The sequence below is a fragment of the Corylus avellana genome, chromosome 4 (genome assembly GCF_965113065.1).
Source record: "Corylus avellana chromosome 4, dhCorAvel1.hap1.2, whole genome shotgun sequence".
NCBI classification, from domain to species: Eukaryota; Viridiplantae; Streptophyta; class Magnoliopsida; order Fagales; family Betulaceae; genus Corylus; species Corylus avellana.
The window spans coordinates 31323666-31348180 of record NC_142493.1 but is presented as its reverse complement, the minus strand read 5'-3'; the positions used below and the strand labels follow the sequence as shown (position 1 = coordinate 31348180).

General features: G+C 37.4%; 3 protein-coding genes, 1 non-coding gene and 1 pseudogene across 4 annotated transcripts; 1 reads left to right on the top strand and 4 right to left on the bottom strand.

Moving 5' to 3' along the window:
* Nucleotides 1-813: 813 nt before the first annotated feature.
* On the top strand, nt 814-4457 carry LOC132177012 (LRR receptor-like serine/threonine-protein kinase RPK2 pseudogene; annotated as a pseudogene).
* Nucleotides 4458-5520: 1063 nt separating this feature from the next.
* LOC132177010 (glycerophosphodiester phosphodiesterase GDPD6-like) lies at nt 5521-7800 on the bottom strand. Its single transcript, XM_059589204.2, has 8 exons — nt 7670-7800; nt 7252-7430; nt 6948-7131; nt 6773-6847; nt 6581-6690; nt 6274-6492; nt 6021-6176; nt 5521-5778 (listed from the first exon to the last, which is right to left on the bottom strand). The coding sequence occupies exons 1-8, from the start codon at nt 7680-7682 to the stop codon at nt 5536-5538; spliced, it is 1179 nt and encodes a 392-aa protein (XP_059445187.2). The 5' UTR covers nt 7683-7800; the 3' UTR covers nt 5521-5535.
* Nucleotides 7801-8525: 725 nt separating this feature from the next.
* Nucleotides 8526-15081, bottom strand: AFP1 (ABI five binding protein). Its single transcript, XM_059589205.2, has 2 exons — nt 14115-15081; nt 8526-9435 (listed from the first exon to the last, which is right to left on the bottom strand). The coding sequence occupies exons 1-2, from the start codon at nt 14833-14835 to the stop codon at nt 9008-9010; spliced, it is 1149 nt and encodes a 382-aa protein (XP_059445188.2). The 5' UTR covers nt 14836-15081; the 3' UTR covers nt 8526-9007.
* Nucleotides 15082-17468: 2387 nt separating this feature from the next.
* LOC132177771 (Nuclear transport factor 2 (NTF2) family protein with RNA binding (RRM-RBD-RNP motifs) domain-containing protein) lies at nt 17469-22041 on the bottom strand. The gene is made up of 9 exons (XM_088515734.1): nt 21860-22041; nt 20764-20951; nt 19769-20099; nt 19390-19634; nt 19147-19291; nt 18909-19030; nt 18753-18818; nt 18045-18096; nt 17469-17906 (listed from the first exon to the last, which is right to left on the bottom strand). Exons 2-9 carry the CDS (start codon nt 20947-20949, stop codon nt 17650-17652), a joined length of 1404 nt encoding a protein of 467 aa, XP_088371860.1. The 5' UTR covers nt 20950-20951; nt 21860-22041; the 3' UTR covers nt 17469-17649.
* Nucleotides 22042-24435: 2394 nt separating this feature from the next.
* On the bottom strand, nt 24436-24507 carry TRNAT-CGU (transfer RNA threonine (anticodon CGU)). The gene has a single exon. It is a non-coding gene; the product is annotated as a tRNA-Thr (tRNA).
* Nucleotides 24508-24515: the final 8 nt, after the last annotated feature.

Sequence of the window (24515 nt, the reverse complement as noted above, 5' to 3'; positions counted from 1 at the left end):
TCTATTATGCACTGTGATATTCAATAAAATATTGAAGTTGACATTTTTGTGTTTTGACTTTTGTTTGTCCTTTGAAAACAAAAATATTAATTAATAATCCATAAAAATCAGGAAAAATGCAAAATAGGGAAAAATGAAAACACAAAAATGCAATTTTTAGCTTCATTTTATTTTTGCAAAAAACAATTATTAGCTTTGTTTCATATCATAAAAACAATATCATATAAGAATTAGAAGAAAAAAAAAACAAATTATAAATCAGTTTGTAACTTTGTACCTTTATGGAATCAGTTTATGTAGTTTGAAAAATATATATTCTATAAAATTCAAATCACATGAATTGCTTTTATAAAGATTCATCCTGCATGGATTGATTTTATATTTTTTCTTAAAATTATTTCTTTTTTTTTAAAAAAAAAAAAAAAAAAAGGCAGGAGGATTCTTATTCTTCCAATTAAATTCTTACTATGAAAGTGTGAATAAGGAACAGAGAGAATCTATAAAACACTGGTGGAACATAATAGTTGACTTTTCGTGCGACAGACAAAAAACATACGGAGGCACTAACGGTCAGATATTACGCGTGGCATAAATGCGAGACCACGTGGACTACAATTCTGGGACCCATCACCCACTTGGTCCAACAGCGAGCCGCCGCGTATAGACGATCCGATTTATAACTTGTTGACCGGGTCTTGGGTCCACCCCCACCGGTCCCCAGCTCGCAGAAAACACAGGCGTGGAAGAAAAACAAATTAAAACATTTTAAAAAAGAAAAGAAAAGAAACGAAGGCAAAGCAAAGAAAGCAGCTCTCAGAGTCTCGGACAACAGACCAAGAAAAAGAAGAGGTGGTAGTAGAATTATTGAAGCGAAAAAACTCGCTTTTAAGACGAAATTCTTGTTTTCACAAACCTAAGAGAACTGGGTTGTGTCTCTCTGCATCAAATATTTCTCAAACAGAGTCTCTCTCTCTCTCTCTCTCTCTCTCTCTCTCTCTCTCTCTCTCTCTTTGGGAGAGAGAAGCTAAGAGATTTCTCAGTGTTCGTGGGGTTTCTTGACTCTACTGAGAAAATGAAATGCCACCTGTTACGTAAAACCAAGACCCTGGTTTTGTTTTTACTGTTTTTTCTGTTTTGCAACTCTTCTTCGGTTTCCGGGAAGGTGTTTCCCGAGAAATCGATACTGCTGGAATTCAAGAACTCTGTTTCTGACCCTTCTGGGATTCTCTCTGGCTGGAACTCCGACAACCCGGATCACTGTTCCTGGTTCGGGATCTTGTGCGACTCGAATTCCAGGGTTTCCGAGATCAGTATCACTGGTGGTGGTGGTGGCTACAGAGGTAATTCTTCTCAAGCTCTTTCTTGCTCTGAGTTTTCTGAGTTTCCATATAATGGCTTTGGAATTAGAAGAACTTGTTTAAGTGGTAGTGGAAAATTAGTAGGCAATTTGTCAGCTTTGATTGGGAAACTCACTGAGCTTAGAGTTTTATATCTGCCTTGTAATGGTCTTAGGGGTGAACTTCCTGTGGAAATTTGGGGTTTAGAAAGGTTAGAGGTGCTTGATCTTGAGGGGAATTCGTTGACTGGGAAATTGCCTTCGAGATTTCCGGGTTTGAGAAAATTGCGGTTTTTGAATCTTGGGTTCAATAGAATTGAGGGGGAGATTCCTATTTCACTTTCAAAATGTGTGGATTTGGAGGTCTTGAATTTAGCTGGTAATAGAGTGAACGGGTCGATTCCTGGTATTTTTGGTAGTTTTCCGAGGTTGCAGGGGCTTTATCTGTCCCAAAATAAGTTAACTGGGGATTTTCCGGATGAATTTGGATATAACTGTCCTAGTATTGAACATCTTGATGTGTCTCAGAATTTCCTAGAAAATCAGATTCCGCCTAGTTTGGGAAGTTGTGGGCGTTTACGGACACTCATGTTGTTTTCAAATATGTTGGGTGATGTCATTCCTAGAGAGCTTGGTCGGCTTCAAAGGCTTGAAGTTTTAGATGTTTCTAGAAACAGCCTTAGCGGTCCAATCCCTGCTGAGCTTGGACAGTGCCTCAACTTGTCGGTTCTTGTCCTCTTGAATCTTTTTAACCCACTTCCAACCGATGGAAATTCAAGTGGAGATTCATCACCTGATTCTCAGGGCGAGTACAATTATTTTGAAGGCTCAATTCCAATGGAAATTACAACCCTTCCAAAGTTAAGAATTGTTTGGGCGCCTAGGGCTAATCTGGAAGGGAAGCTTCCAAGCAACTGGGGTAGTTGTGAGAACCTGGAAATGGTGAACTTAGCTATGAACCTTTTCAGTGGAGAGATCATTGGAGTGTTTGAGAGATGCAAGAAGCTGCATTATCTTGATTTGAGCTCAAATAAGCTTACCGGAGAGCTCGATAAGAAACTTCCAGTTCCTTGTATGACCCTTTTTGACATTAGTGGGAACCTCATGTCAGGGCCTATTCCCAAATTTAATTACAGTGTGTGCAGCTGTATGCCCTCCTCCAATTCAGATCTTCTTGGAGCTCACAACTCATCATTTGCATATCTATCGTACTTTACTTGCAAAACTAGTCTTGGAGCTCCTTTGCCATTTTCTGGTGCTAGGTTTATGATTCACAATTTTGGTGGGAACAACTTCAGCGGTCCACTGCTATGGCTTCCAGTTGCAGCAGAGAGATTGGAGGAGCAGACTGATTATGCATTTCTTGCTGGTGGAAATAATCTGAATGGATCATTTCCTGGAAGTCTATTCGGAAAATGTGATGGATTAAATGGAATGATTACTAATATTAGCAACAACAAATTTTCGGGTAATATCCCCTTGAAGATCGGTGCAATGTGTAGATCTCTTAGATTCTTGGATGCCTCTGAGAATCAAATATCTGGGTCAATACCCCAAAGTCTTGGAGATTTGAAGTTCCTTGTTGTTCTTGACTTGAGTGGGAACAAACTTCAAGGTCAGATTCCAACAGGTGTTAGTCATATGAAGCATCTTAAGTATCTTTCCCTGGCTGGTAACAACCTGACTGGTGCCATCCCTGGCTTCACAGGTTTTAGCTCCCTTGAAGTGTTAGAACTTTCATCAAATTCTCTTTCTGGTGGGATTCCAGAAAGTATTGCGGACTTGAGAAATTTAACTGTTCTTCTGATTGACAACAATAAACTCTCAGGGCAGATTCCCTCTGGTTTGGCTAATGTCACCTCTCTGTCAACTTTTAATGCATCCTTCAATAACTTGTCTGGACCATTTCCGCAGAACCTTAATGTGATGAATTGCAGTGTACTCCAAGGAAACCCTTTCCTTTCCTCTTGTCCTGTAGTCTCCTTGATGGTACCATCTCCATCTCTGCCAGATAGCAATGGGGATTCACAAAGAAATGTAACTTCCCCATCAGAAAGAGTTAGTAATAGATTGAGCTCGATCGAGATTGCATCCATAACTTCTGCTTCAGTCATTGTCTTAGTTCTTCTAGCTCTAATCATCCTTTTCTTTTACACGCGAAAATGGGTTCCAAACTCCAGGGTGCAGGTTTCTGAATCGAGGGAAATTAGAGTTTTCATTGACATTAGGGTTCCACTGACATTCGAGAATATTGTTTGCACAACAGGAAATTTCAGTAATGGCAACTGCATTGGGAGTGGAGGTTTTGGGGCCACTTACAGGGCTGAAATTTCTCCAGGAGTCATAGTGGCTGTAAAGAGGCTTGCTGCTGGAAGGTTCCAAGGTGTACAACAGTTCCATGCTGAGATTAAGACACTTCAGAGGGTGAGACACCCTAATCTTGTAACTTTAATAGGTTACCATGCTAGTGAAACAGAAATGTTCCTCATATATAATTATTTGCCTGGAGGTAATTTGGAAAATTTTATTAAGGAAAGATCCAGAAGAGTTGTTGACTGGAAGGTTCTTCACAAGATTGCTCTGGATATAGCCCGCGCACTTGCTTATCTGCATGACCAGTGTGTTCCGCGCATTCTACACCGTGATGTCAAGCCAAGTAATATATTGTTGGACAATGACTTCAATGCTTATTTGTCTGACTTTGGGTTATCAAGGCTTTTGGGAACTTCTGAAACCCATGCAACAACCGGTGTAGCGGGGACATTTGGGTATGTAGCGCCTGAGTATGCTATGACCTGTCGTGTGTCTGAGAAGGCTGATGTTTACAGCTATGGTGTTGTGCTGCTTGAATTGCTATCAGATAAGAAGGCCTTGGATCCTTCATTTTCTACACACGCAAATGGTTTCAATATCGTTTCTTGGGCGCGCATGCTGGTAGGGCAGGGTCGGGCTGAGGATTTCTTCACAGCTGGGCTTTGGAATGCAGGTCCCCAGGACGCTCTGGAGCACGTATTGCACTTGGCTGTCACATGTACTGTTGAGTCCCTCTCCCACAGGCCTACAATGAAGCAAGTTGTCCAAATTTTGAAGCGAATTCAGCCTTCATCAGGCTAGGTAGATAATAGGCTTTTGGATTTATTAACCATTGTAGGTGTAAGTGTAGAGACTTTTATTGCCAGTTTTCTCGGCCTGGCAGTATAGGGAGCATGATATACTTGTAATCTGTACATTTTCCCCCTGTGCTATTTTGGGGGCATCTGTCAGATTTGGTCCTGAGGTTTTGTTGAATCCTTGTTATAATCTGCAGATGAAAACTATTGGTCCTTCGGGCTGAGATTTTTCTCAGAATTTGTTTTCCTACATGCTTACATGTATCTCAGTTCATTGTTCATTGAAATGTAAGCCAAACAGGAGTTATAGTGGTTGAGCAAATGGATATTCCTGAGTAAAGTTGTTGATGTTTCTTCAGCTGTTAATCCTCCCAATAATATGCATCAGGAGTTTAGAGCCAAGATCGACGCAAACAAAAATTCTTCCAGCCTTAAGTTTTAAAAGGTGACAAAAAAAAAATCATTTTCTTTTGTTTCCATGTCACCCTGACTTCCTTTTTGTGTTTTTCGATGGTCAGAAAAACCCCACTACTCGGCTGGCCGGCTTTAGGATTCTTGTAATTAGGCATCCATGTGATAAGGTCACCCACATCTTCAACAAAAAGATTCATTCTGATGGCTTTGTGGGCACTTCTATTCAAGCACCATGTCAGAAACATGAATTTATGCTTATTGGATGCTGTGTTGTGAATTTTGAGTCTCATTGTGGAATAATGCTCTAAGGTTATTTGTTGCTTCACGTTTGATAAACTATTGCTTTAAGAATATGTATAAGTGGAATAGTATCTAAATTTAGGCTCAGCTAAAGAGTGTAAACATTGAAGAAACCTTCAAAGTCAAATCTTTACAGATTTGGGAGTTTCTTTGGCGTTGTTCATTATATTAGTTCATTTTCAGATAGTTCACAAAAAGATGTTTGTTAGTTCATAGATACACAGCACAATAAACGAGTGGGGTAACTTACTGAAAGCAAGCTGAGACAAAATGTAGCCAAATTTAGCAATAAATAGTTGAAAATGTAGCCACAAATGGAAAACATCTCGAATGTCTTTTTTGTAGGATGAGATAATTGATGCAATCACATATCTCTCATCCCCTTTTAAAGGAGGCAATCATTGATGCAATCTTCTTCAATAACTTCGACTCGCCATCTTTATTTTGAGAAGACACAGGGGAGGTCAATTCTTGGAAACTATAGAGGCTTCCTGTGAAGTCTGTGAAGAGTCCATCCACTCCAATCTCGTTTATCCAGTAATCATATTCTTTGTATGGATCTTGGTGAAAGTCAAAGTGTAGGAAACAATTTTCATTTCTGAAGGTATATGGATGCACCTGAAATGAAGTGACCACAACATTAGTAACCACAACATTGTGTTCTCACAGGTTTTGGCTCATGCTTTCTTTTATCAAGTGTTCTGTACATTAACAGACTGTATTTGATCTATGTCCAATCTCTATCTTTTATTTCTAAAATTGTCAGGATTTGGCCTAATTAGTGCAATATGTATTTGAACATTATGCAGCAAAAAATAACACATTGAACTACCTTTATGAAGTATATACAAGATATGTACCTGTAGGCCATGAGCATGTGCTCTGGCAACAAGATCAGTAGCTAGATTCAAATAATTATTTGTTGGAAAAACAATTGTATCCTTCCAGGGTCCAATCCCCACCACATACTTGCTTATAAAATCAAGATAGCTATCCGAAGTAATTTCATTGTATGTCTGCAGAAAGCATTTATTCAATTAGAACACAATTGGGAAAGCTGAAGCTGTTACTACCTAGAAAATGTGTACTGCATGAAACAGATTATGGAAAAACCTGATTGGTGTCTTCTGTTAGTATTGTCACATCATCAATTAAGAAAACTTTGGGCAAGAGGGTGACATTAGAAATATATGTGAGTGAAGTTGGAGCAAAGGACTGGATAAAGCAAGGTTGTTTCAACCAATCTTTTGACATGTATGAACCTTTGTATCCATATTTCTTCAGTGTCTCCACAAACTTATCTTCAAACTTTTTCCCATTTGCCCATTTGACCTGTTGCAAGAATAAACATAAAAGAAATACATTATCACAATCTAATTGATTCAAGCAAGCTCACATATATGAGAGGAAAATTGCTTACATGCTGGTTGATATGAACAGGATTCTTAATCTCTGGATAGATTCCAACAATTCTGTTTGCGTTCAGTGCAATTGAAATGTACTCTTCAAAGGTGATAATTTGTAACTTCCCTGGAGAAACAAATCAATTTGGCAAACAGTATCCTTCCTTCAGTTCATCAATCAATTACTTATATAGACAGTAATTACATACCATTGTATTGTTGATCACGGAAACTGTACCGTTGCTTCGCACCCAATGATTTCAATTCTTCCAGTGTAAAATCAACTGCAGATAATCAAAATCATGCTGTGAGTCACACATAAAAGTGAAAACAGATTAGCAGTCACATGTGAAACAGAGGAAATGTAAGAATTTTCTTTGATACCTACAAACCACCCAGTGGTGTTGACGCCTTGGACAACATAGGTTGTTTTTCTATTAGCAAACTCGGGATGATTTGCAATATCAGTTGTATCATCTAGTGTAACATCATGATGGCATATCAGCACACCATCCTTGGAGGCAAGGATGTCTGCTTCAATGAAATCTGCCCCCTCTTCAATAGCTCTCTGCAATTACCAGATAATCATTAAGAAATATTGATTCCTCCAAGGCATAAAACAATAAACATAAACATAAACATATAACCATCCAATGTGCAATCAAATTCATGAAGATTGCAGACATACCATGTAAGCAGCAGCAGTTTCTTCAGGGATCTCCCCGTTTGAACCTCGATGAGCAACATTATATGGACGAGATGTTTGTAGGGGCTGTTTATCGCCATGAGATACCGCACTTGGTAATGGATATAATGGTCTTCCAACACATCTCCCAACAATCAGAAGAATTAGAAAACGGAAAAAGCCTGCAGTCAACAACATCAATGCCTTTATTTACTATATATCTAATGTTCATGGCGGTCTAGCCAGGTGGGTAGAACAAAAACAGAGGAAAACTCCAATATAACATTGCAAAAAACAAAACTGATTGACCCATTTCTCGGAAATGTCAAAACCAAAAAAAAAAAAAAAAAGAAACAATCATTAGAACAGATTATAATTTCCTCAAAATCACATATATATACAATATACGATGAGGTCTTACCAAAGGAGGACATTGTTGTTTCTCTTCCTCAGTGTGTGCGTTTTGCAGTGTAACTTTTTCTAAATTTATATAGCTCGTGGAAATTGACGTTTCTGTTACATCCTAAAAGATTCGGAGAATATCTTTATTAGATTTTGAATGCTGATCATCTTCCACGCAGATTTCGTGGCACTTTATCTGATTTGCCAGATTTTTTTTTTTTTTTTTTTTTTTTTGGGGGGTGGGGAATTATTTCAATTCTTTGTAGTATTAGAATTTAGATAACTTGAAGAATGAGATTCCATGAAATCCTGTGTAATATCATGGGATTTATCAACTTGGTATTTCTTATATAATCGTGTGTGTATATGTTGTTTCGGATGTAATATGGACTTTGAATAAGGATAATCTCACGATCAATTTTGTGTCATTTGGAGGGTAAGTCAAGTAGTCATAATTTTTTTTTTTTATCATTTATATTTAAATAAGTTTATGAAATCATGTAGAGTAGGCCAATTTGGATTTAATTGAAGGGAAGTTTAGAATATTCTTTTAAAATAAATAAGAGCAGTTGAATAAAGGTCAAAAATGACAATTAGAGAATATCATTAAAATATTTAAGAATAGAGAGGTATTTCTATCAATTGATAAAAAATATATATTCAAAAGAGTTTTTTTTTTTATAAATAAATAAATCAGAACCTGCTGTAGCTCAGCACCTGCTCCACAGCAGGAGACCAAGCAACGTGGCTCAGCATGTGAGACATTTGTCTCACATGCTGAGAGGCCCTCCGTGAAGAAGAATAAGATCTGAAGAAGGAAGAGGAATTTCTCTATAGAAAACTTTCCTTTCAAACACAAAAGTTTCCCAGTTTGCTATAAAAATGTACCAAAAAGAAAATTTCTTTCATCATGTGCAGCTTCCATGACCGCTAGCATGAATGGTAACAGAACACTATTTGCCATTGACAGCCTCCATGACAGCCACACTGATTGGTACAGTCGTTGATGTATTCCTTCTATGTTCTGCAAATTGGTTGCAACACTCGCACCTTTTAAGTATTTATTTATGGACACGAGAGAGAAAATCCGAAGCAGCAATCTGCAGATTACCACAATATTCCTCCTTGTTTTCCTTCTCTATATTTCCCATGCACGTACACTCGGCTTTTGAAACAAATGAGGGTAAAAAAAACACCCCAGTCAGTGAAAAAGGACTGCATTTATAATCTCTGTAACATGAGCAGTAGTAGGTAAATATGGAACAAGTTCTCTTTGAAGAACCCCTAGCACCAAAAAAAAAAGAAAAAAAAGGCTATTACTTGTTGTAAATTTTCTTGCCTTGTATTAGTCCCAACGTTACAAAAACGTAGTAGAGGAAGAAGGGTTTACAACTATATGCTTAAGCGGGTGAGCGACATCACCACCACCAGCATGCTTGACGAACTCTGCTGGCGAGTGAAAGCTCCCATGGCAGACACACATTATTCTCACCTGCTCTCCCTTTCCATATCTGTATAGAATGCCTTCTATTCTTCTCCCATTAGGGCCATCTCCTTTTGTGAAAACACAAGGCATATCTTCCATTGCATTCATCCCAATTTCCTTCCCTCTGTTTTCTGCACAATCAGGTTTCTGTGATAGAATATTCTCCATCTCCGCTCTGAAAGTTCTGCATGGATTTTCGTTCTTCTTTGTCCCTGAGGAACCTGAAGCCTCCTGATTGATTCGCTCTTGCAAGGACTGATTACTAGCAGGGCTTCTTGCTTCACCACAACTGCTCGATCCTGTAAGTATAGGAAAAACCATGAGAAAACAAAAGCAGGAGATTTTCATTAGTTCATTCCCTTTAATCCATCCAGAACAAAAATTTGATGTCATATTTGTGAACCAAAGCTTGAAATTCAAGCTACACCTGCAGTTAGAACATTTATCTGCTGTGTTTACCATTGATAATCTTTGAGCATAAACTAAAACTCCATTTGTTTTGACATAAGAAGTTTTCAGTATAAAATATCTTCAAGGAAATTATTTGGTTGAAACCCTAAAAGTGATTTTAATAATTTGCAGGATTCAAAAATACTTGCAAATGTCATCTTCTTGATTTTGTTGAATCAGGTGTACTACAAATAATATTACTAGCAGCTAAGTCTTCTCTCCTTACTCCTCTCTTAAGGTGGCTGTCAATGAGGCGAGCCTAAATTTTCTCCCACTAATGAGAAAAGAATTTTGTGTGTTGCATGGAGAGAAGGGAGGACCTAGTCTATATATAGAAATCACTCTCCTAACCCTAATAGGGTTACAAGCCCATATACTATTTACCACATCCAGTAGGAATCCAATTCCCACACAACTAAGGTGTATAAAGCTCAATAACTCAATGATCGCTCAACAACATTTGGGCCTATCATTCTAGATTGTATCTCCAACCCATTTCAGCAAACTAAAACCCACATTGATATCAATGTCGCCAAAGTGGGAGAATGTTAGAAGATCAGACAGCGAAGGATAGGGTAGAAGGTGGTGTGAAGGAGTGGGAAGGGAGGGAGGTGGTAGTTGAAAGAAGTGATAAGAGAGAGAGGTGATGGTGATGACAATGTAAAGGAATAATGGCGAAAAAAAGGTGGTGGGTGGGGGGGGGGGGGGGGCGCGAAAGGAGAGAGAGAACAATATGAGAGAGAGAGAGAGAGAGAGAGAGGTATGAACTTTTTGGAAAGGAAAAAATCAAAAGAATGGGGTCATGAACTTGATCTAGAAAGCATCTTTTTCATCCTTTCGGATATGATTTTCTGTTGACATGAAAAATGTCTTTTTTGACTAACAATTTCCAGTTACCCCAAGCACAAGAAACTATAAACAGGTTTTTCGAAAAAATAAGAAGAAAGATAGAAAGCGACATCAGGCAAGCAAACTAAACTGATAGGTGTGGGAGTAATGGAGTATAAGCTCGAAAGGTAGAAAACGACAGCCACTTTTACCTGTCATAAAGCTCACATAAATGATAAAACTATGCATTCAAGCAATAACCCCATCCCCCCTTTGTTTTTTTTTTTTTATTATTTTTTTTATACGAAAATAAAACTCCCGCATGTATGACATTGAACCCATGGCCTCACCCTCCAACCATCCCCTTTTACTTTTTCCTTTGTCAAACAAGTTCAAACAACTTAGGAATTCAGAGTGCCACTGGAAGCAATTTCAAGGAAATACAACTTCTTTCCAAAAAGCACCAGGACATACTTCGCCTAGGTGAATCTGCAAGTAATCTTCTGTTTTTTCTGCATTCCCTAGGCCTGTAGTAATGATATGCAGCTAGCTAGATTGCTTTAAGAATTTTCACATTGAATTGAAAGGGTAATTCTTCCAAGAAACCATAAATGATTAGCATATAGATCTGTGTTGGACAAACCGGTGGCACCGTTTCCCTGCCTGAGAAAAAACCACTGGCCCTTATCTAATTTTGAGTAACAAACAAACGGCATATTGAGTTCGCTTTCTGTTACACAATCTCTGGTAATCAGCTGACGCAAGGCTTGATATCTACATGTGCCTGTGCAACAATTGACCATGCACCAGTTACTAGACATTCAACTAAAATCCAATGTATTTCTTCTGATTTCGCTATACATTTGATCCATTGACATACCTAAATGCACTCTCCAAAAATTACTTGTACAGTAGTTTCCAAGCAATTAAAATTTAGTCTCACACTCACACGATCCCAATCACATTTCAATATTTACCTCAATGTTGTTCCAGTCTATGGCAGTCCTGGGGCATGATTAAGATAGAACTGTTTCAAGTGAACTGCACCTTCTAACCACTCAAGGATATATCTCACTGCTTCCCATCAGGAAACCAACCTTCTGTTAACCTTCGATCCAGAGTGGATCTTTTTCCGACATTCCATGGGGTATTCATCAAAATCATGTAGTTCAAGCAAACTGTGCACTGTATGCATCCAAGAACTAATATCCAACTTCCCACTCTGGAAACCAACCTGTCCCATATCTAGTCTAGTAAATTTCCTTGAGTAAGCCTGCCCAAATTATTTGAATGTTCATATCTTAAAATCTGTAGAAGTTAAAAGAAGCACCTAAATTACATAGTTCTAATATCTATAAAATTATTGTCAAAAACAAAAAAGGTCTATATTAACTGGCCACCAAAGTGATCTCCATTTATAAGAGGGATCAATAGAGTACACACAAATACAGGCACACACATAGACACTCACTCAAACACAGTGGACAAACTACGCCTTTCAAAATATAATGTTCATCCAGCAACAGTGAGCATGTTAATGATGTAGGTATGGCTGACATGTTAACATTGAAATGCAGGAAATATACCTGTCTTAAGCATGGATTAAGTCATCATTTGCAAACATTAAGAAGGTCAGTGCGGATGAATTGAAGATTTCACGATGCAATAGTGGAAGGACCTGTATGGAGCATAAATCAAGCCAGATGCTTTTTTTTGCATAGGAAATTTAATCTGAACATGATTTGGAACTAAAAGAATTTTTAAATTCATTTTGTCTAAAACATGATACATAAGCTACCAACACATGAGCTTCTCTACCGTACCCTTTCACATTCATACCAAGAATATAATGTTTTGGCATTAGCATCGGAACTTGGTGATGCACATCACACATAGCTTGGGTGCATATAGTGAGCAAAAGCCATGGGAAAATGTTTAAGATTCAATCACAGAAAAGCACCTAGGGCAAAAGAAATAGACAAGTTGGGGGTTAAACTAATGACAACGCCTCCACCTATTTTGCCATAAAGCAGGTAGAAGGCTGGAAATGGTATTAACTGTGTAACTAGAAACAATAATTGAATTACTTCAGAACTTGGCAACTATTTTTGCCTTTTCTTCCTGAGCTAGGAGATGAGATGTTTATGGACAATGACCTAGAGGCTGCCTTTGTTACCAATCTTTACACTCCACTGTGGCCAGAGCATTTTCTAACAAACACATGCTACATTTACAAAGAAAGCAAGTTGGGTTCAAGTATGTGTCAAGGCATCAGACTGCATGACCTACAAAATGTAGAAGACAGGAACACAGCTAATATACAAAAGTATATATTCTCTTTTGTACGCTATGGTGAACTTAATGTCCATCTAGTAAGGCATAGTTCATGTCATCACTATTTCATCCCAAATAGGAACTCATTCAGAGAACAAAACATGAAATTCACATCGTGTCAACATATATCCCATACACATACTCACATTACTGTAACATCCAGCACAGTAGCTTTACAGAAAAATTCTTGGAGTGCAAAAAAATAGTTTCTAAGTCATGTGCACAGAAATTCTGATGGCTTCCAATGTGTAGCTAAGAGGATTTGCATAATTGTAATGTTACGTTTGGTACGCGAAATGGCTATTCCATTAGGCTTTTATCGGGAATGAAAGAAAGTGGAATATAATAGCCTTGGTGTTAGACTATATACTTATCATATACTCTAACACTTGGAATAGCCATTCTCATCTCATGGGAAGGACTATTCTAAGGCTATTTCATTCCACCTCTTTTCATTCCCAATAAAAGTCAAATGGAATAGTCATTCTGCGTACCAAACATACCCTAAATTCACGATTCCCTAGGGTCATGCAACCAATTATAACACAACATAAATTCAGATAAATCCTTTCCTATTTCCATGATTATCTTGTATGAATTGACCTGATCCTCTGCGAACAAATAATCATCGAGTCCTCCAACCCCCACCCCCCAAAAAATTTTTTTTTTACAAAAAGATAAAAGACAGTGTCACCCAAGTGAATGCTTTTACAGTAATATATGTCAGTTGGCTTCCCTCTTAATTTTGAGCGTGTTAAAAAAGAGTGCCCCAAACTTGGAGTAGTTGACCCATCATGTTGGTCAAAAGTTAAGAAACATTCAGATAGAGTTCCTAGACTTTTAGTAATTCAACTCAATTACTCAAGTGAGCTCCACCTAGTATAATAGTATTTTCACTATAATGGAATTGAACTACAGTTAACTCTTTTCTTATTCATGAGTTAATGCATGGACGCATGTGTTTAAAAGCAAACAGTAGCATCCAATAAACTATTAGGATTTTAGTCAATTTGAGTGATTTACTCTCCAGAAAAGAAAACAATGCACGCCATCAAATTCAACATGTTTTACTAATTTCCTCAACAACCAAAACATTGGTTGCTCTCCAACCCAAGAGAGTACATGAAACACCCAATCAAACAAATTAAAGTTAACATTGGTGTACTTGCGAAAATCTAGACACCATCTCCAAACGCAATTGCAAACACCAATTCAAGAGTAAACAGAACTCCTAATCTAACAAACCAAAAGTAAAAAATTTAGTCCAAATCAACCCACATGTCAAAACAGCTAATACCAACACTTTAAAAAATTCATAGACAAAGAAACCAATAAGCACATAAAAACAGGACAACAAATGCAATACCTTGAAGAGGTTTGCTCTCCGATTCCGACATCCCCGTCGAGCTACCGCCTTGCGACTCCGACGAACCCTGAGAACTCGGTCGCCCAAACCCCTGCAATCCCAAGAAACCAGACATCCCTTTCGCCACCGGTTCGACTCCTCCGTCTAGACCCGCCTGCCTCTCCACCGCAGCCCAAGTGGGCATACCAAAAGGATGGGCCACCATCGAACCAAACCTATCGGCCACCGCAGACTGCTGCTTATCTCGCAAATTCAATCCCGCTGGACCTTGAATTTCCTTCCTTTCTTCTTCTTTTTCTGCCTTGGAGCTCCTCTGTTTCTCAGACCGCCTTCGCTTCGCCACCATTCGCCGCAATGTCTGTAGCTCCTTCCTCTTCCGCCACGCCTCCTCTGTCTCCGTCGGAAGCGAGGAGGTCCTCGTGAGTGTCGGGTACGACATAGGCGGCGGGTTTAACGACTCGTCGTCTCGAACCACCGGTATTGTTCCCGCTATGGACGACGAACGGATTAGCTTCTTTGCGCTCCTGTCGACCCCGAATCGACCACCCAGTGAGAGCCCCAGATTTAGCTCAATCTCATCAGAATCTTCACTGGGTGTTCCGTGTTCGGATTGATGCGTACTGCTGCTCACAAATCTCTGCAATAGATCTCTTGGGTACTTGTCTATTCGCAGAGAAAGATTTTCCATTGCTCTGCTTCTTGCTTCTTTAGCTTCACCCATGTTTCATAAACCAGAAAAGCTTAGAAAACGAAACCGTACGCTTCAGCAACCGTCTCTTTGCCGCTTTAAGAGAGCAACTCTACGATCCGGCTCAGCTAACCCCATGATTATTATCAAAACAGAAACGTATTCTCTCTTTTATTCCGAATATTTACGTTATCAATAAACAAATTCAAGTGAAAAAAAAAAATTGGGGGGCAAAGTTTAGAAAGAATAAAGCCGAGAGAATACAGAGCATAGATTGAGGAAGAGGAACAGAGAAAACAAGGAAGACAAAAGCGGAAACAGAGATGTACCTGAAGAGGGCCAAGTGGCGACCATGAGAGGGCTCCAGAGCGAAACGTGGTCCTCCTGACACAATTATTTTCTTTTCGTCATCTTCTTGGTGTCCCCACCAGCCAGCAACTTGTCTCTGTGGGAACATGGAACACGTGTCATAAGACAGAGCAAACCAAGGACGACAGGGCACGTGTTGGTCTAGTTTCGGCATGGTGGGAATTAGACACGTGGGCGTTGGGGTTTGGCCTCGTAATTATGCGGCGTTGGGTTTGGTCCGAGATTTACTTAGCTGTCGTCTAGATTCTTCCCACGTAGGGGTTCTATTTTTTTTTTTTTATATATATATATATTTATTAAATGATAAGTTATTGTCTACTAATATTTCTTTTCTCTTTTAATAAATAATTTTGGGTTTTAATTTTTACTATTAGATTTTGTGAAAATTAAGAATTTGCTATCAATTGAAAAAACAATAATTTTAATTATAGTCAATAATATTATACTAATTATTTAATCAAAACTTCACACTTTTTTAATCACAATCAAATGGTCTATCTCATATGTGGGTGGTTCTATAAAAAATAATATTTTACATTATCATTTTGGAGACATTTTACATCCCCCAATTCCAAATTCCAATGGTAGATTGGGGACACCGTAAAAATTGAAATATTGAAACAACATTACAAATATGATGGTAATTAGAGGGATTAAATATAATTTTTTTTTTCTATTTATTTATTGATCAAAGTTATGAGTATTCGTACAAAATCTTATGTATAAAAAGTGATTTTCGATGGTTAAAAATTGAAATACTTTCAAACGCAATTAATTTAAAATAAAAGCTATGTTTATTTCTTTTACTTGGCTTTTCAAATTAAATTGGTAGTCAAACAACGGTGGAAGCTTGACTATATCATCTAAGGAGAATTAATTTGGAATTTAGTTGTATTATCTAAAAAACAAAATTGGGGGGCCTATAAGTCAAATGGACAGATTTCATACATTGACTAATATTAGTGTACTATTATTTATTGATATTTAAAAGTAAAATGTTTTTGGTAATTAAAGAAAGATTACCAAATTTGGTGATAAATCAATGTATCTAAGCTCAAGTTTTATTTTTGCTTAGGGCAATATGAATGTCATAGTAGTGCTTATTAGACGTTTAAATAAAAACAAAACAAAAAACAAAGAAAGAGACCATGGGAGAAGAGAAGCCGATAAACAATATGAATGTCATATCTTTGAAATTCTCATCGCCTTTGAGACCTGGTTGGTTTCTAAAGTTCATTGGAGTGTGAATCTTATACTCATAATTTAGCATGAAGGACCCTTTTTACCAAGTTTTATAATAACATTTCTGCTAACATATTTTCTTTCCTAGATACTCCTTTCAATAGTGGTAAAGGTTCAAAATATAATACACTCTTCAAACAATGACAGGTAACGACATAGAGCCACTGGTGATGACGATAGATAGTTCAAACAATGACAGATGACGCTAGAAAGTCACTGATTATGGTGATGAACAATGACCAATGATGACAAAGGGTCATCTTAAGCTGCTACGAGCATGACAAGTGGCGACGAAGAATGGGCTGGAATGGGCAATGGCTGGCAGTGACCAGCAATTGACTGGGTCAGGCCGTGACTGGCAAGGAAATCAGATTGTAACATCGTTGCACGAATAAAATGGGATTATGAGTGAACTCTGCTCTCATCTCATTTTTCCTTCTCTCTCTATGATGTAACAAATGTTATTTAAACGAGCCGTGATTTAGAGCACGCGGCGTGCTCAGCACGCCAGGCAGGGAAATTTTTTTTAAAATATTTTAATGCAAAAAAAAAGAAAAAGAGTTTGCCCTTGTGCTATTTATCTTCACCCTATTTAAACCATGTTGTTGGCACACTCATTATCAGGTTCCAGGTTCCAAAGAAAATAAATAAATAAACACCAAAGGCTTTATACCAGGCAAAAAGGGCTAGAAAGAGAATATTTTTCTTCGTAGGTTGGATTGCTAGTACACGTCATTGATGTAGATGTTGGAGGTGAGACATTCTCAGAAGGCAAAACCCGAAAGCCGAAAGGGGGTGACAACCACGGGGGGTATCTTTGTCTGTTTTTTTTTTTTTTTTGGTCAGAGTGTTTAGGGACTAGAAGAACTTGAGCAAGCTACTGGGCTAGGTCCCACCCAGGGCGGAATTTTGTGTAATTAGCATTGGATCACATTAGGCATCATTAATATCAAAACTAATTATTTCAGAAATAATGTGCTTACAAATTTTCTAATTTAGCTGAAAAAAAAAAAACAAATTTCAAATTATTAAAAAGAAGAAAAAAAATCAAAATCTAAAGCCTAAAAAGCCAAATTATTTCAAATTTAACTGGAAACATAAATAAATTTACCCAAAAAGTTAAATTCTCAAGGGGAAAAAAAAAATAAAAGCCTAAAATGCCGCAATTAGAGTAAGATTTCCTATATTATCAAAAGTCGAAAGTACTATTGTCAACAAAACTGGCAAGAGCCTTGTCTATGCCTGAGTCTCAGTGATGGCTTGGCGTGTGGCTCTTCCTCCACCGTTTTGGTAAACCCTCTGGCCAGTTTCTGCATTCCGTCCACCATTATCACGTGTTCGATTTGAGAAATCACCCCGCTTCTCAAAATCATTTCTACCAGAGCCACGGCCTCCATTAAAATTTCCGCCATTGAAGTCTCCCCCCCGGACTCTAAAGTTATCATTTCGATAACCACCCCGTCCTGAGGGAAACCTTCCCCTATCATTGTTTGCTGCAAAATACCAAATCATCCACACCAACCGGATATTGAGTAATTTAATAACTCATGCTAATCAACCAGTAAATAATAATTAAGAGGAACTTATCAAAAATAATAAATAAGAATGATGGATTTAATAATTTCACTTGCCTCGCCTTTCCTCGACGTGAAGTTTACGATCAAACATCAAGATTGGGGAAGCCTGAAATAGCAACATGATGAATGTAAGATGTCAAATGATACGCAAATACACTGATAATGTGAGGCTCACAGCCGCAAGGACAATGCACAAATTCAAAATGCATACAGAACTAACATGAATTATAGCTTCAGTAAGAACTGGTAATTCATAATTAAAAAGGCCCAACTTACACACATCACAAACGGGAAAAAAAAAAGTTAGCCACAGCTCAGTAAGCATGTACGCTAACGCAGATTAATTTGGATGAAGAGTGATGACTCAAGGCCTCAACACAATGCTAACTTTTATAGCAATACATGTAGAAAGATCAATACAGATTGAGCAGAAAGAAAAAAAGAAGCACTAAGCTAGCCATGAACCATCTCCAATAGTTTAATTCAGAGTCTAACCATATAACTTAATCCATGGTACTAAAACACATATATTAGATCACAACATTCAATTAACAAGCATCAACAACAAATGCAGCTACATGAATGAGGTATGGACTTGCGTGGAAACAAGCATGAGAATAAAAATTTAAAGCATTTAAGAGAAGTTTCTACAGTTAAATTATTGTTGATCCCCTCCATCCAAGTAACACCACAGGGTTGTTTTATTCAAGACAAAGGGTAACAAATTAAGGGTCGAAGAAAACAAAACAGCAAAGTCAATACCTCAATAGCACGTTGCATTGAACTGGCAGATTCAAACTCCACAAAACCAAAACATGAACCCTGTTGCTGGATAGAAGAGAACAATACATAACATGTGAATATCATTAAAAATAATATCTCAAAATGGAATTGAACAAAATTAAATCTTAGGCAGACCTTGTTACTTCTAACTTGAATACCATCAGGCTTAATGGACCCGAATTCCTTAAAACCCACTTCAAGTTGTTCTGTTGTTGCATCCATGGGCAGATTTGGCACAAATAAGGCATAAGTCTTAACTGGAACAAGTAACAAGCAAATATATTAGGAGAAACCAATTGTGTACTGAAAGAGAGGATTGTATAACATCTCAATTTAAACACCTTCCATGAAAGAACAAGAGAAGAAATAACACCTGCATGATCATCAATCTTTTTCAGGGTGCTGTTTCTACTAGGAACTGAAGCCTCAGGTACTGCAGATGAACGGGGCCGTTCTGCAGGCTTAACAGGGGGAATCCTCACATGGAACGGGGCATTATTGTCCTTCAATGCATGCACCTAAATCAAGCACAATACAAGGCAATTAAAAACGTTCAGTCAACCACTAGCAAGACAACTATAAAATTACACTAGCAAGACAACTATAAATTACTCACCACTGATGCAAAGGACTTCTTTGGAGCAGGTTCCTGGATTTCAGCAGCAGCAGTCTCAGTGTATGTGCCTACAGCTTTCTGACTTGAATTAATTGGGTGCTCAGCAACAACCCCTTGTTCACCAACTGACAACTTCTGGTCGGCCAACTGGTGACTGACTTCATTGTCATTGTTATTTTTTGCAGTACCATCCTCCACAGGGGTAGTTTGCTTTGGCTCAGGATGATCAGGAACATGAGTTAGCTCTGTAATGAAAGGAAACTATAAACCTTTTCCGATTCAATGATAGGAACCATCCCCACCCCTGCTCTTCTCTGAGGAAAAAATGAGAACCAGAAAGAAGGGGGAAACTAGCACACAAACGGAAACATGAACGTACCAGGATCTGGTGTCAAGGCAGATTTTGAAGCACTTTCTTCAGTGTGGTTGTTTGCCACAGAATCTTCAGTGTGGTTGTTTGCCACAGAATCAGCCCCCATGGATTCAGATTCACCCATGTACCTAAGAATAGAATTCATGACAAAGTAACCTGACTCTTGGGGCACTAGAAAGAAAGATTCAGTAAACTTCCTTTCCACATTGTCCTTTCCAGTTACACAACCAGTAACTAAAACAATCACCCCATCCTTGTATGAAAACTCTGCATCTACAGTCAATACATCTGACTTATAGTTCGGGAAGTTAAAGGAGAGTATCGTCTCCTTAATGGCCTGCTCCAAAATGAAAGAACCCAATTTATTCATAAACATATGCATCTGGTTAGACAAAAACATTCATAAAGTCCCTTGAAGATAAAAGCTTTAGACAAAAACAACCGAAAAAGAGAATGTCACAGTTATTTGACTTTCTTATTTTTATTTTTTAATTTGGGCAATTGAAAACATAAAACTAAAATACAAAATAAAATCCGAAGTAGCTGCAAAAGAAAACACCTTAAATTAAAACAAAAGATCAACAAAGTGCTAGATATTAACAAATATCAACACTATGAGACATCCTCACTTTTTCTGTGAGTCCAATATATTTATCTCTTCCTCACAATCCATATAGCCCAAAGGATATAGAGAATCTAACCATCATCTTCCAAGGTAATCCAAACAACATCAACAAATTCCCTCTCTCAAGGCAATATAACCAAGAAAAAGCCATAAAATATACCAAAATTCAACCATTTCTTCAATCCACAAGCATATAAACCAAGTGCAAAATATGAGCTACAAGAGACATGCCACAGTGAACCTAATACCTTAAGCATCTACAGACTACAACTCGTACATGCAAGGTTGTGCATATGCATTTGTGGCAATAAGTAGTATCTACGAGCCGTGTGAGAACATCAATGAGGCAGTTTAGCTTATATTTTACAAAACTTACTTCTACAGTAGTAAAAGATGTCATCACGCCATCAGGTCCAGGTCGGGTGAGCACACTTGAATCCTTATAAAACCTATAAGCCTCCTCTGGTACACGATGAAGAACATTGTAGTACGATTCCACAAAGAGATTGCCAATAATCTGTGCACTAGGGGCAGCAGAAGCATCTTCACTCTGAGATGCCATCTCTGCATCAATACAATGGAAAAGAATTTTTTTTGATAAGTACAATGGAAAAGAATCACCACAGAATAATCCAAATTCTTGTATATTGGATCCAGACAAAAAAAAATATGCACAAGAAGAGGAGATATGTCTTTCTTTTGAAAATTTTATCTTACTAAAGAAAAAAAACGGACAAGGAAACAAATTCTGCCAACCGCAAAGTTAGAAACCAATTCCTAACATTGAAACTATATTTAACAGGATGAAGAATAACACAATTTCTAGGAAAGTTAGTACAATTATTTGTGTGCACGAATGCATTCGAACTTAATAAAAAAACATGAAAAATTACATATTTATTAACAACGAGCACGCGTGCGCGTGTTGCAGATAAAACAAATTTAAGAAAATTTTTAATCAACCTGTTAAACATGCTTTAACCACTCGTAATAAACAAAATCCTTAACCAAAATAATAATCAACGTGAACCCAAACGATTGCTCAAGACCCAATCATAACACGCTAAACATAAAACATGTTATTCTCAAAAAAACATTGGATAAATTTGACTAATTCACGGATTATAATTCTTCGGGAAACATTGTAAAAAAAATTATACTTTTTTTAAAATCAGGATAGATATATCAAGAAAATTCTTTGCACCAAAATCGCCGTTTTTTTTGAGGAAGTCTATTAGGAATGAAAACAATTAAAAAAAATCAAACATAACAACACGCGGAACTAGAACTTTTATCGAATAATTCACGCAAGGTAAAACCCTAGATCCAGGCAAGACAAAGCACCACAAATATCGTCTAGAAAAGAATCCAAAAACCAATCTACACTACAAAAGTAACCGATCTATAACGCAAAAACGAATACATGAACATATTATAACAACAATATATCGGCGAGGTTGAGAGTGTTTTACCTCCCGAGAGAAAGAGGGTGCGGCTCTGAGAGCTGTGTTTGGGAGGCTAAAGAATTTTAGAGAGCGTGATATACGAGGTATACATATGTATAGATATATGCGTATTTATAGTTCTTATTTTTTGCCCCTTTTGATTCGGTTTCTTAGTCAGCACGGAGATGTACGGCTTAGCCGTCTTCGGCTTGGATTCGTGTTTCTGTTCTGGTCAAACTCTGGAAACCTTGTTGTTTTAGGAAAAGTAGATGGACGGCTGTGATTTGTCGTACTGTAGCCCTTAAAAAGGTTGGTGAATTTAGTACCCTTTTTTTACGGGTTTTTTTTTACTTTTAGGAGGTGTGCGTACGTGACTGAATTTGGAATTCTTTTCAAATAAGGAAAAAGGTTGAAGTTGGATGGCAGTGTGTCGTAAGTTGTAACTCATCAGGTACGACAGTACCACAAATATAGACTTGTATCTGCCCAATTAACGAGTGACACGTGTGCCTATGCCCCCCAACAAAATTCATCGGTTATAGCTCAATCCTACACATGACATGATGGACCACAGAGTACGAGGAGAACATTAGTTACACTTTTTTTTTTTTTTTTTGGTGTGGATTTAATTAAATTGAAAGTAAATCGCTAATACGTTAATATGTTACTTCAAGAAATCGCAACCGAAGGAAATATCATAATGATATTATGAGATGTGTTAATCTTTATCAATGTATGTATGTACGGTGGATGCTCTCTTATGATAGGTATTTCAGATTGTTATTACCGTGATAAGTTGTATTGACATATTTTAATTCAATTTTTCTAGTAAGCTAAACCTTAGATTCTCATTTACCAAAAAAAAAAGCTTAGATTCTCTTATTTAAATAAGTTCAGATTTATTCTGAAAATTCAGTGTAAATGTGGTATGACAATTCATTTAAAAATAAACATAACTTTGCCTAAAGCAGTTGGAGGTTGATCCCCTTAAAGCAGTGGCGGAGCCACGTTACCCCTTGGGGTGCGGCACCCCCAAGGATTTAACTTAATTTAATTTTTTTTTTAAATTTTGACACCCTCAAAATAAAAAATATTTTTTTTTTTTTTACAATTTTACTTACCCATTACCCAAGACACAGCAACCCTTCTCCTGCACCCCCATTTAACCCACTGCAACCCTTCTCCTGCACCCAACCAAAAAAAAAAAAAAAAAAATCTCTAAGACGCTCTCTCTTCTCTAGTCTCTTTGTAAAATGCAATTCTAGACACATTTTTTTTGTTGTTGGTATTTCTGTCTTTTTGATATAGTGTCGACATGTTACATTTTTAATATATCAATTTGAGCACATATTTATGAATTTTTATAGATATTTTTTGTAATGCATATATTATGTGAATTACCAAATTTTTAGGGTGAAAAAAAAAAATTAAGACACCAAAAAATTTTAACGGCACCTCAATATAAAATGGCTGGCTCCGCCACCGCCTTAAAGTACTCAATTGAAGGGTTGACCCCCATTAGGTGTTGGATTTATCATATTTTCATTTTATTTTATTTTTTATTTCAATCGAGCCATATATCAATGACACACACACACAACTGAAGTTGATCATGCATGAACGTGGGTGTCATTGATATGCTGGTGGTATGGTTGTGCATTGTCAGTACGATGATTGACTTTTTTGCGTTGAGGTTTCACCACGGTGGTATGAGTGCTGGCCAAACTGGTGGTCTTAATAAGGAAGATCCGCAATGCTGTGCTAAGCACGAGGAGGAGACGCGGATGTAGGTGGTAGTGCGCCGCCATGCAATGCATTATCTGTGAGTTGTGCGAGGATTTGGAGAAGAAAGAGAGTGTTTGGTTACATGTTTGATTTCTTACCCCCTATTCGAGTGTACATATATATTCCTAGTATAGTTCAAGAAAATAATATTCTGGTTTAGGTGTTAGAATTAGAACCATAAAAATAATGTAAGAGAGGGAGAATGAATAGATAATTGTTTTGAAAATTATTGAACCATTTGAATAAATTAAAAGAAATATTATATTTAAATTTGTTTGAATACATTTGTATGAAATGCCATTTTCATCATCAACAATTGATAATTTTTTAATTAAATTGATTATTCAGGTCGGGACAAGTAAGTCAACACAACATGAATTATTTGTTAAACATGTTATGCAAGTTGTATCGTGTTATTCATTTATTTAAATGGATTGTGCATTTTATGACTTAAGTTATCTTTAAGAAAGTTTGACCATATGTTTCCACATTGAATTTTAATAAATATTTTTCCTATCATGCATTAAATAGTTTAGTATTTGCTCTAATAAACCTAACCGGAAGTTGATAATCAATAATATATGGGCTTTCAAGCATATTGGGCTTTCTTTGAACATATTTTTTTGAGCTTATTTTAAATAATTTTGATTTTTACATTTACCTTTTGAAGAGTAAAACAATTTTCAATCAAATGGGCTTTGTTTTTTTATTATATGATTTTGGGCTCGATTTAATTTTATTGCATTCACTATTGGGACACGGACGCGGGACAACGATCTGAAATGGCGTTCAGGCGCGAAGGAAAAAACGGTAAGAAGAGCTCCCGGCGAGGATCGAACTCGCGACCTTTCACTTACGAAGCGAACGCACTACCACTATGCTACGGAAGCTTTCGCTG